Source organism: Hetaerina americana, unplaced genomic scaffold (genome assembly GCF_022747635.1).
Source record: "Hetaerina americana unplaced genomic scaffold, ioHetAmer1.1.p SCAF_82, whole genome shotgun sequence".
Taxonomy (NCBI): domain Eukaryota; kingdom Metazoa; phylum Arthropoda; class Insecta; order Odonata; family Calopterygidae; genus Hetaerina; species Hetaerina americana.
In genome coordinates, this window is record NW_027287450.1 from 1,163,131 (window position 1) to 1,176,424 (window position 13,294).

Below are 13,294 nucleotides of genomic sequence, written 5' to 3' on the forward strand. Positions count from 1 at the left end.
TCAAACATACAAGAGTGCTTTGAAGGCAAGTATTAATTCAGCCCATACGTCTTAAGTATTACAGACAAAATCTAACTTCAGAGGTACACATACAGCAAATAAATGTTTTCATTTAGCATTCGGAAACTTTTTACCATTCCAAATTCGAGATAATGGCTGAGATGAAACCTCAGAGCATTTCACTCAATAAATGAATTTAAATGGCAAATGAAGGTTTATCAATAACATCCAATCACAAAATTGCCTACGCATTACAGGTTTGCCCAAAATATTCCCCCAACTACACAAACTGTCACAGTGTAATTGCGATGAAACTTGTATTTCCAATGGGATTTGAAATTCACACTAGAGGGTAAGGGGGCCAGATCCCTTCCCTGTGCCGCCTAGGGTTTCCCAGGAAGATCTGGTACCCACAAAATCACACGGCTAGGGTGAAGCTGAGCTGGTACCCACGAGTGCCTTGCTTACACACACACGCATACATATATACATATTTACACATATATATATATACATACATATATTCATTTAAATGGTCATAGGCATAAGGAAAAGGGTAGGAACACATATAAAGGACAAACACCACAGGAATGGTGGAGATGGTGAAATCAAGCAGATCACAAGTATAGATAAGTTTCCTTGAGTGGGACTTTAACTGATCTCACAACTTTCAGGACCGATGCTCTTAACCTCTTGATTCCACCTTCCCCACCATTCCTCTGATTGCCTTTTATATGTGTTGCGTTCCTATCACTTTTACTTATATTAATTTTCATGCAAATGTATATGTGCTTGCCATTTGGCAGGTTTTCATTTATATATACACATATATATACACATATATATATATACATATATATATACATATACTTATATATATACATATATATATACATATATACATATACTTATATATATACATATATACATATACTTATATATATACATACATATATATATATATATATATATATATATATATATATATATATATACATACATATATATATATACATACATACATATATATATATACATATACATACATATATATATATATACATATATATATACATATACATACATATATATATATATATATACATACATATATATATATATATATATATATATATATATATATATATATATATACATATATATATACATATACATACATACACACACACATATATATATATATACACATACATATATATATATATATACACACACATATATATATACATACACACACACACACACACACACACACACACACACACACACACACACACACACACACACACACATATATATATATATATATATATAATTTGCGTGAAAGTCTAGACTATGGTAGCACTGGCAAACAAAAACAGAAACACACAAAAAGAGAACACAACTGACACATTCCAAATTTTCAGTGGCACTGCCACCTTCTCAAGGGAGAGAACTCCTTTCTCACCTTTGCGAAAGGTTTTTTGTTTGCCAGGGCTATCTTGGTGTACATGTGATACATATATATATATATATATGCATATACACTCCCACATGCCAACAAAGGTTAGTGAAATAAATGTGTGTAGAATTCTAATGAAGATAAATACTACAGAGTGCTTCCACTACATATTGTTATCATAATTATAAAATTAAATTACATTTATGGGCTGCATAAGGCCATATTCCCATAATTATCATCATTTGAAATGAATTTTAAAATTAATTTTTATGACACTAAAAAAATCCAAGCTCTGTGACATTTCCAGACTTTTTCCAGTTTCCCCTGCTGCTGGCCACCCTGTAAGTATAAAGCTGTTATCATCTAACTATCAGCTCTCGTTCATCTCAATGCCTTGTACTTAAGTTAACAAGTAATGAAGAACTTCCAATATTTCCTTGCTCTTTGACGTTTTCCCTGGCACACCATCCGTTTAACTGCATCACCCTAGCCTCAACTTGAATCAGAATCATTCAATCTATACTATTATAGAAAATCAGGCTCAACCACAATGATATGCGATGAATTCATCAGAAAGAACCTGGTGAACCCCCTTTCCTCACACACATTAGCAATTTAGTACGAGGGATCTACAACTCATAAGCAATTTGTCTTTAAAAATGAATGGAATGTCACTTAGGCTTCTGCTGGATGCTATTGTTGGCAAAGACCAATGCCAACACCAGTATCGAATGCAGTGGTTACCGATAAAACTTTTTTTTTCCATCCTGAGGGCCGTGCCACTGAGTCCACCCACACCCAATGTGAGCGAAATTCCATCAAAAAAAGTACTTCAGTGGGACCCAAACCTATGACCTCTGAGTGAGTGATAAGGCAGGAGTACATATTTCCCCAGTAACTACACGGACTGGCATCCAATGACACTCAACTGCTTATTTGTTCAATACCTGAACTTCTACAATGAGTTCCCAAATCCATTCACAATCCCAGAAATTCCTTGATCTAAATGGTAACAGTCAAGGTGATAGCCTTTAGCATCACCTTGCATTACACAGGAATTTCAATCCTCAACTGGATCAAAGGCTGCCTGCTTCTTAAAAGAGAAGGGTTGGGTGCTAATATCAAACTAATGTCAAATCGCCACTAAAAATTAAATTTTCCAGTACTTATTCCCCAAAGATGACTCATATAAGCGTATGATGAACATCAAAACATATTTAATATAATTTTGGCATTTTATCAAAATTCCATGGGAGATTATCATTTCCTGACTGGAGTAAACACTTTTGTGTAGACAGTGAGCATTATACTTATGACAATGTTGCATTAAGTAGCATTTTTGCTATACCATATCTGTATTTTTATGTTGCCATACATTACATTCAGTTTTGAACTTTAGTTCTGAACCATCTTATTTGTTTAAGGACCCTTGCATAAAACACAACACATCTGAAAAACAACTGTGTCAAAATCACACAGTCATTATGATAACATTTTTGTCATCAAATCAGATAGGCATGAATACTTCTACGTCATTCAAGTCTAATTATGCCACTGGTTTCCACTTCAAACAGAGAATTCAATTTAAGACAAAAGGCTGGCCTCTCTATAGTATGGTTTCTTTATGAAACAAAGGAGAGAATATGAAGAATTAAAATGACCGCATAACAATGGAAATTAATTACTTGAATTCAATTAAATAAAGATAACACAAGACTACTTGGAAATCTATCACTAACTTCTGGCAAAATATTTGAGCTCTCATACTGGGTCAAATAAAAGCTTCCATTCTTTATAGCTCTTAATAACAATTAGATTAAAGCAGAACTATTCGACATAGATTCTGGCATAACCTTATGCCTAAATTTAAGTTGCTGGGTTTCTCACACAAATTTTTTCCTAGCTACAAAATTAAATTTCCTTCCAAATTTTCTTAAGTATAAAACTTTGCATGCACTAAAATTCATATAAAATAATGTTTGATTCATCACCATGTACACAAAAATGAAAATAAGTTATTAAATACAATTACACTTACTCTGTACTGATGCGAGCATGGAAGTTATAAGATGCACCATTAATAAAAATACATCAATACACCCCATAGCTAAGTTAATTCAAAAAAGGGCAACAAACAATGCAGGCATGATACCTGAAATTTGCATACACACAACAGTATAAACAGCAGACCATATTTATATACATTATCATTTGATCATTAATTCATCAATTATTTCACTTGACAGCAAAGATATTTTCCATGGCCCTCCTTAAAATGATTCCTTTTTTCCCAATAGAAGCGGTCTCATAATCAATATGATTTAAGGATATTCCTTCTCATACATAAAATCATTCATGTAATCAAAACAATCAAGCATACATTCGATTGAGAAATATTACCTAAACCAATGCAACTTACATAACTTCCTTATTTTACATTCATGTATTCTGAGAAAGCACTGACATTTTAGTCAAATTACAATGATATGTACAATGCATGAAATTTAACTAAATTTTGCCGTGTCACAAGAACTAAAGGAATGGGAGTATCAATACATTCTACTGATCATGAAATAGGTGCATCTTATAATGGAAACTCTCAGTAAATTTAATATTTAATAATGCTTACATTTAATATAAACATATCTCTACTCAGTCTTATTACCCTTTGACAGGTATTACAATTCATAGTAGGTATCAAGTTCTAGCACTTTTTATCCTTCATCTTGAGAACACAGTTTCACATACACAACCACTCGTTAACTCACACAGGATAAAAAAAATATCAAACACACCTCAATTTGCCCAACCTCAGGAGAAGGATCCAAAAATGAATTTCATTCACAACACAACACTGCTCACTGCCTGTAGCCTTGAGTTGGTGTTATTCCTTGGGTTGACAGCATAACCCCAGCTGGAGTAACATAGTCACCAATCATTAGACTGTTGTTCACGGGATAGTGTGAAGTATTGCCCAATACTAGTTGCTGAGTTTGCTGAAAAACATCAAATAATTCAAATAAATTATAATGAACCAAATATCTTAAAACATTGCTCAATGGGCAGGTGCAATGGCTTCAACTAGCAATAACAAGGTTGAGCCACTGGCCAGCAAGTGTATCTTGAGCTGCACTGAAAAGGTATACCAAAAGAAACCATACAATAGCATGTAATATACCCTAAGGTTGTAGACAAACTAAAAACAATTACACAGGAACTAACCCTCCACAATGGTTAAACAATAAATGTACATACAAAACCTGTCCCTAAATTAGTAGGACTGAGTCGATTAAAAAAATGTATTGCCAGAATTGATAAATTCATTCACAAATCTGTGAAACAGCACCCCTATGCATCCATACACCGCTGCCAGCAGGTTTTCCACGCCTTGTAAGCCTTCTGGAAGGCGGCGGCATTGCTTAAAAATGTGGATCCTTGCTCAAATGGTCAAGAAGCCGTGAGGGGTAGATTCAAGGGCAAGTTTCCTTTTGTCCATCTAGGAGCACTCGCGGCACCAATGCCGTGCACACATTTCTCATGCCCACGTTTTCCATCACAGGTCGATGCACATCACTTTTTGGGATGCCAAGCTCATTAGAAACCATGTAAACACTTAATCTGCAATCCCTTAGCAACAAAGCCTTCACTCTTGCAAGATTTTCGTACCTTTTTGAGGTCAAACGACACCTTGAACGTTCGACTTCTTCTCTACCCTCCCGAAACAACTTGTGCCGCTCAAAATCACCCGATCTACCCATAGCATTATCACTATAAGCAGCCAAGAGCATGCCATTAGTCTCTTTCCTGCTTATAACCAGTTTCATGCAAAATTTGATGGCGTAGCGCTGTTCCAATACCCAACTCGTGATGGAGCATAATGAGGTCACGCTATAGAGGTTACCTGGTAAATTACCATTAATAATAAAACCGAACAATGATGAATGTTAATGTATGATAAAAGTGAAAAAGCCGTGAAATACGCAACTAAGGTATCTATAAATATTTGTTTTTCAATAAAAGTTACAGAAGAAAGAATAATATCGCAGAAATATTTTAAGCCAGCAATGAAATGATAAGTTCTCAGACCAACAGAATGATTTGTTGAAACTTCTTCCTCTTGCTCATATCTTTCCTTTGTCCATTACTGGTCTCGTTGCCCTTTATTTCTTTTAGAATAAATTTCCCACAGCGAAACAAAGAACATCTTATCCACATTTTTGGGTGAGTTCACAGAAATTTTGGTATGAGACACTGACCACTGTGGGCTCCAACTATTTATTCATGAATCTAAATCTGATGTTTATCCTCCAATGTACTTTTATTTCCCACCAGGAGGAATGGAATGTTTTCATCATTTCTTACGCCATTTGTTCCCATTATTCTGGAGTCACAAGGCAACCATCACCTTCAGTTACTGAAAAACACAAAGAAACCCTTCTGTACTCCCAAAATGCCAGGACAAATTGATTTAAATCCTTGAAAGGTCACAAAATTTCAAAATGGTGTTCCACTGTCCCGATAGTAAACAATAAGGATAGCCATGGAGATCTAAGTCTTCCAGGATTTAATTCGCTTTGGTCCATATTTCATTTGTCCTCATTAAAACAGTTTCCCTGGCATTGCAGTCAGCGCCTTCTGGTTAGAAGTGAGGTAAACGTGGAGTAAATACCGGAGGACTTAGATCTTCAACATCTGCACACCGCAGAATCCTTCAAAATGAAGTGATAGCCATGGTTTGCTGATATCCCATAGTTGGCACCATGATGACTTAAAGCAACATTAGTGTAATGACTTGATATATCTGCCCATAACTCAGCTATAATATGTCATTATTTATGAAGATTTCCTCTCCAACAAATTTTTAAATCAAATATTCTACTTTGCGTTAGTGTGCAAAAACTTGATAAATTGCATGTAGTTAATTCATTTTTCAGATTTAGTGAGGATGGCGATGATTTGTGGGCAATGAATTTAAAATGCTACGTACATACATTTCCTAAAGACTATAATTGATGTCATCTGTGTTTTTTTATTTGATCAAATATCTTACCCTTCCGTCAATGAGATTTCATTTTTCCTGTATCACAAACTAAAATGTTAATGACATTACTACGACTGAAGCATTAATATTTTTCAAGATATAATTGAATATCTAATGTTTTCATTAATGATATTTTAATTTTTACGGTCACACAGCTTATATCCTTGATGGCTTTCTTATGGACAATACAGGAAACGTTTTGAATTTGCTAAATCTTCTTACTTAATGTCATAAATCATTTTCCATTGCTAGTTATTTATTTGTCAGTTCACTCCAATGACACACCTATTTTGTCTATCAACAAAAGTAATTTCCCAAACCTGCTTGCTATACAGGGTGCATTCTGAAAGTAATCCAATAATTTTTTCAAAGTGATTTATTGAACAGATTTGCACCAACACTTCCAATCTTCAAAGTACTGCCCTTGACCTTCTCCAAATTTTTCCAGTGACTCAGCCATGATCGGTATGTGCCCTGGAAGGCATCTTCGGGGACCTCTTGCAAGGTCTTCGTCACGGCTGATTGGATCTCTTCTATAGACAAAAAACAGGTTCATTTCAGGGTTGCCTTAATCCAAGGGAACATAACGTCTGCTGGGGGGATGTCAGACTATAAGAGGGGTTTGGCCAGCATTGGCACCCAGTGTGTGGCCAGGAACTTGCTGACTCGTAGTGCATTGTTGTGATGGATTTACTAGGTAGCGGAGATGTCTTTTCTCATCCTGATGACCCCTTTTCAAAGTCTTTCCAGCACATCCACGTAGGAGGCAGCATTAACTGCCAGTAATTCAGGAACAAACTCCTTATGGACCACTCCTTTACTGTCGAAAAAGACAATGAGCATTGTTTTCACTCTTGATTTGCTCATTCTTGCCTCACTAGACTTGGGAGGACTGAACGGTGTGCCTCTAAAAGCTTTGGCGTTTTGTTTCTGGGTCATATTAAAAAACCCAGGTTTCATCACCAGTGATGATGTGGTCCAAATAAATAATCAGGTTAATTTTCAATACATTGCAAAAGTTCAATTGAAATTTCTACATGGTTGGTCTTTTGGTCGTCTGATAACACCTTGGGAAAGAGCTTGGTGCATGCTTTCCTCATTTCTATATCTTCAGTAGCAATGCAAAACACAACATTAGACAACAAGTTCAGTTCATTGGCAACCATCTTGATACACAATCGCCAGTCATGCAGTCCAACAATTGTCGAACACAAACCACATTGCTGTCTTTTTTGCTAGTTGACGACCCTGGAGCATCGTAAACCTCTTCCTGGCCCTCCATAAAGGCCTTGTTAGTCTCCTAATAAGTTTTTTACAGTTTAGCACAAAACTTAGTCGCATTAAGTTGCTCAATCGTCTTTTCTATTTTTTCCGTGACAATGTCGGCATGCAGAGGTTCACAATAACTAATGTGCCGCCGCTTCGACAGCTAATGGAGCACTGAGACTGGTTTTGTGGCAATGCTTAGAGCCCTCCCCACCTACTCCAAGTGGTTTGATTCCACTCCGACCAATAGGAATGGCACAGGAAATTATTTCTTCCGGAAAACACCCAGTATTAGGAAATCCGTAGTCAATTAGTATAAGTAAAACTGACCTTTCATTAATCAATACACATATGCACTATTCATAGAATACAGTGCAAATTTCTAAGACAAAAAAGCTGCAGTTCCTCAATTCAATCATTAAACGTACATACACCTACCATATTGCCTTAAATCCCACAATCGCATGCACATGATACAAATATCGGTCTAAGTCAAATGGCGATTTGATAAAATACTTTCAAACATTGATTTCATTGAAGCACTAAATCGCGTTGATAAGTCCTCGACAAAGGAAATTATAATTCTCAACAGAGCCATCATTTTCTCTCTAATGTGTCTATAAAATGCTGTCATATTTTGAAACTACCATTCCAGAGCCAAAATCAGAATGCACTTAGTTTTTTAAAATCAAATTTTAATGTCTATTCAGGCCATCTCACCACGATTCGTGCTGGTTTAACTTCAACTACATTAAATATCTCAGTATTACTTCAAGAGGGACCAATAATACATTGCCTGCATTTCATCAATGGTAAATTGATGGATTATAATATTACTGAGTGGGTAAATTCAGTGACTAAATTTTCATAGAAAATTAAAATTTGGGAGGTGCTATTCCTCCATTCTACACTACAAACAGCTGATGGGATGAGCTTGGTACAGTTTTGATGAAAGTTTTTTATCTACAAATTTTCCTTATATTGCTTTCTAGGATTACCATCGCTAACTTTTAGCTGAGCAGTTAATGCTGGGAATGCATTCAAATGTCGTGTGAAGATTTATATGATTGTGTAAGTATGAAATAACCTATTATCCACTTAAAAAATAATCACGTTGATACTAATCTACCAGTGATATTTTTTAGGAATTCATCTTCCTATCAATGCATACATCCCTGCAGATTGTTGCAGTAGCATCCTCAACAAATTTATTCATCAAAATATTTAATAAATATGAAGTTATAAACGATACAAACTCTTTCATGCACCGTAATATCCTTGTCTGCACATTATGAATTCAGGTGACATAATATGAAACCCAATAGTATTTAAACATTTCATTGGCTCACGAAGCACTTCCCACAAGAACTTCTCATCTTCCATAGATTACTTTAAGTCCAGACTTTTCTACCTTGCGGTTGGCACAGCTATCTAGCTAAGTTACAGACATGCATTTGGATACTCGAGAGGAAAACATTTCATCTATTCTACCGGAAAGAAAAGTTAGAGATTTGGGCCCCAGAAGTTATGTAACATTAGTATTTTTTCTTAAATGTAATTAAAGATGTTTTCTTTGAGAGGGAGAGAACCTATATTAAATGTTAAAATTGGAAGGCAAAAATTAAGAACAGGTGGAGCAGTTCCCTATCTTGGAAGTGTCAACCAAAATAGCCAAATTAGAGGGGACCTTAGGAGAGGAATAGTGTTAGGCAAAGATACTTTCACAAAGATGAGGAGGTGCCTTTTCTTAATTTCCTTACTTTAAAGTCTGTCATCCACACAACTCCCTGTTGATAATGAACTTTGAAGAAGGATATTAACAAGAGGCTCGCCATATCCTTGATATGGAGCGTAGTTTTGCACGGTGAAGAAAACATGGGTCAGTGAAGAAGGCGTTCATTGGAGGCTTTTGAAAGGTGGGTGTGGAAGATGGTTGTATTCCGATTGGTGATGGGATATTGAAGACTGATAGAGGAGAGATGGTTCGGCAAGACAGGTAGGAGCAGAAATAGGATACAGATGTTGCACAGAATGAAGGGAGGAATGTTGAACTGAAGAGTGGTTTACTGTAAGGTCGCATTTTGTGTTGTAATTTTTTCAGAAAGACAAGGGAATCGTGTGGCTGGTGTTTGTCAAAAACCTACCTTAACCGGTAGATTATCAATAGTAATAATTATTTTTGTTCTGATATGAAAATTTCCCTTTTTGAGATACACACGCTGGTCGAAATATGAGGGGTTGGCCAAAAATATCCAAATTATTTTTTTAAAGCTTTGTATTTAATTTTTTTACAAAACAACTTTCTCACTTTCAAACAGACTGTCCATTACACTTCGCACGTAAGCTCAATCTGCGATTCCATTCCTGGAAACATTTTTCCAACTCAATTGTTCGGATACCTGCTCCAATCAACCGCAGCACTATTCCGGTTATTTATGGTTCCCTTTCGCATGTTTAAATAGCATTTTCTCCAGCAACTCTCCGAAATGGTTATTCTGTAATTATAAAGAGGCCCGATGGTTTTTTTTCCAAAGACGTCGACACTTAATCAGTAAAAGCGGCCGGCATCAGCAACGACTGATGCCATCTCTGATACAACGTAAATATTAGGGAAGAGAAAATTTAATGCCTTACGCATGACGTATTAAGTGGAATTTTTCTTCTCTAGCTGATGTGACATCACAGACGCGACGAATTCCCGTTTGCAAGTGCAGGATTAGTAAAGACCTGGAAAATCAAATACGACCCATTGATATTATTTTAGGAAACTTAAAAGTGAACCTCTTTTGAAATTAGATCTGTATTATGCCGTACATATTTGCCAATAGATGAGCAAGAAAATAACTCTCATTTCACATTTGTTTGTACATCAGTAGCACAAATTTTGACAATCGCGGTTATATTAATATCATTTGGAGACTTTTACATCGTTTTGGTTCTATTTTTTAAAAATATTTCAAGTTCGGGAGTTATACTGCGTTAGAATTTAGCTCTTCTATGTAAATTTCCCTTTAGAAGTGCGTGTGTTAGTGGATTTACGTTTAAATTGCATTTTTGAAACTCTCCATGCTAGTTATTCCGTAATTCGTCCGATGCCATTCTTCCAACGGCTTCCGAAAACACTATCGGTACTTATTCCGCAAAAGCGGCCGGCACCAGCATCAGTGACGGCCGATGTCACAGAAATTTTACGGAAGAGCGTAGTTTATAACCTAAAATAAGACGATTCATGTTGATAGAAGGTTAACAAAAGGAAACATTTTCTTTCGACCAATAAAATTGGTTGAAATGATGAATTGAAAAACAGCAGGCGCAAGTTATTTCTGTTCACTGATAAAATAGTTTTAGCTACCTATCCATGGGTTCATTTTATAAGCCGTATGCCTCATCGGTGAATTGTACCTTTACTGTATACTTTTCTTTTACTACACTCTTATCTACATGATATGTATGGTAACTGGACAATAAAAATATTATTTCTGCGGTGTTAACAGTTAACGCCTAGCTTCCTGGCACGGCATAGACCAGCCAATCGCTGATAGCTTTCCTCGGGCATGAAGTTAGGTATGAGCAGAGGTAGCTTTTGCGCAAAATGCCTTTTCGTTACATTTACCAAACAATAATAAAATTCAAAATCCATTCCGCAAAAATATGAAATAATAACATAAAGCCGCTATTTTTAACAAAATCAATACAAACGTCAAATAATACCAAATAATTTTGTTTAATTACGGTTGGCCAAATAAAAATCTTATGCAGTGATTACTTTGCAAGTCGGCATGTGTTCTGGAATTTCTTCATCGGGCGTATTTACGAGTTAGAATGCTGCGGATTAGTGAAATCCACAGTATGCCTCAAAATACTGACCCAGGTACGTATTTATACGTACAGTAACACGATAGTTGTTATTAATGATAATCCAACGGGAGATGTAGTGTTTGAGATGGACACAGCCTAGATAACGGTACAATGTTATGCATTTACTTGCCTCTTCTACCAAAACAACCTGACATCAGACACTACAATAAGACCCTCTTCAATAACGCATACTTCCGCCATTTCGTCCAATATCCCAATACTTTTCTTTCCCTTTCCTCGCTTTCCTAACGTATTCCCCTCTACCACAGTCTTCAATATTAGCATAGAACTCAAAAGCAACAGACCAAATCTTCGTCGAACATTCCGAAATATTTTGATTGATCCTGTAGGCTTCTTTTCAGAATTATCAAAACTCATATGTCACGGTCTGTAGCAAGGGAATAAAACTCAGCCGCATTAACGCCCTGAATTCTCTTCAAATTTCATGTTTACATTGAATTTAAAACGACGATTTTGACAAATGACTATCACAAATCAATGCATTTCTCGGCTTTCAACAATGTTATTAGGTCACTGGCCTCGGCAGTCCTACACTACAACGGAATTCAGAACTCGGCGCCATCGATTGGGAATAACCAGCAAAGATGCATAATGAAATCACTTTAAAACAAGTTTTTAAAGTAATTTCAAAGTCGGTGTGTGACGTCACACACATCAGTCTGATGTAACTTTTCTGCGGTGCCACCGCCTGATGTAAACAGGCGGACGACTTGCGAGTTACGGAATTCCTCCTTTATGGAACTCCTTGAAAAACGCATTTGTTTTGGTGACGTTTCTCGTCACTATGATAGTTCCAACGAAAATTAAAAACATCAAAAGAGCCTAGAAAATGTTTTTAAGTATTGGACATGTTCTTTCGTAATTAAATATATGACAACCGACATTTCGTACATGTATTTGTTGTCGAATTAGCAATTAAGTGTACATATACAGTAATTCAATGGACCAAGACAAATCAACTCATTCCACTACTGCTCGAAAATTTCCAATCACGTTTTAAGAGTAGAACCATAAAAATAATAAACGTTTTTGAAGAAGAAAAATTATTTCTGAACACGGTAAGTGCTGGAGAAAAGTTATAAGAAAAACTAATAAGAGCGTCACGTTGACTCTTGATATGTGAGTGACTCTCCCCATCGCCTTGCCATAGGAAAACTGTTACCATTTGGTTGATTGTTGTGAAATTGTTCTGAAGAATCTGAGCGACCCAAGACGGTACTTCACTTTTTAATTTAAGTTTTGTAACCTAGAAAAGTTTCCAAATAAATACCACAATATTTAGTGAGGCTGAGAGCGGAAATTCATCACACAGTAAGCATTTTCTGAAAATTCCCAAAGAAATGGGAAGGGCTTGATTTTGTCGTAGCGCCCAGTTACCAATGTGCGCAATTCTGTACTATTTTCCCCCGAAAAAGGCACTACAGAATCTCCCAACCGAAGTCTGTGCCTTGTTCCTCCCGAGAAAGTAAAAGTATGAATCTCCTGTAGAATATGAGCCTTCCACCCCAAATCCTTAACTCATGAAGCAACATCTGGGAGAATCGATGACGTCAATCCAGGAGACCGCCCTCGCATTCGGTCGAGAGAAGAAATCGTATATTACGAGAGTGATTTGTTTACTCTTTCGGAAATTACGTGGTCCGTTT

General features: G+C 36.1%; 1 protein-coding gene across 1 annotated transcript in view; it reads right to left on the bottom strand.

Annotated features, from left to right (window-relative positions):
* Window positions 1–1,275: 1,275 nt before the first annotated feature.
* The window catches only part of Art4 (arginine methyltransferase 4), an 81,853-nt gene continuing 69,834 nt past the window's right edge, over window positions 1,276–13,294 (bottom strand). Inside the window, exon 12 of the mRNA XM_071597239.1 lies at window positions 1,276–4,458. Within this exon, the coding sequence (XP_071453340.1) occupies window positions 4,321–4,458 (138 nt within the window). The 3' untranslated portion in view covers window positions 1,276–4,320. The remainder of the gene's footprint in view (window positions 4,459–13,294) is intronic.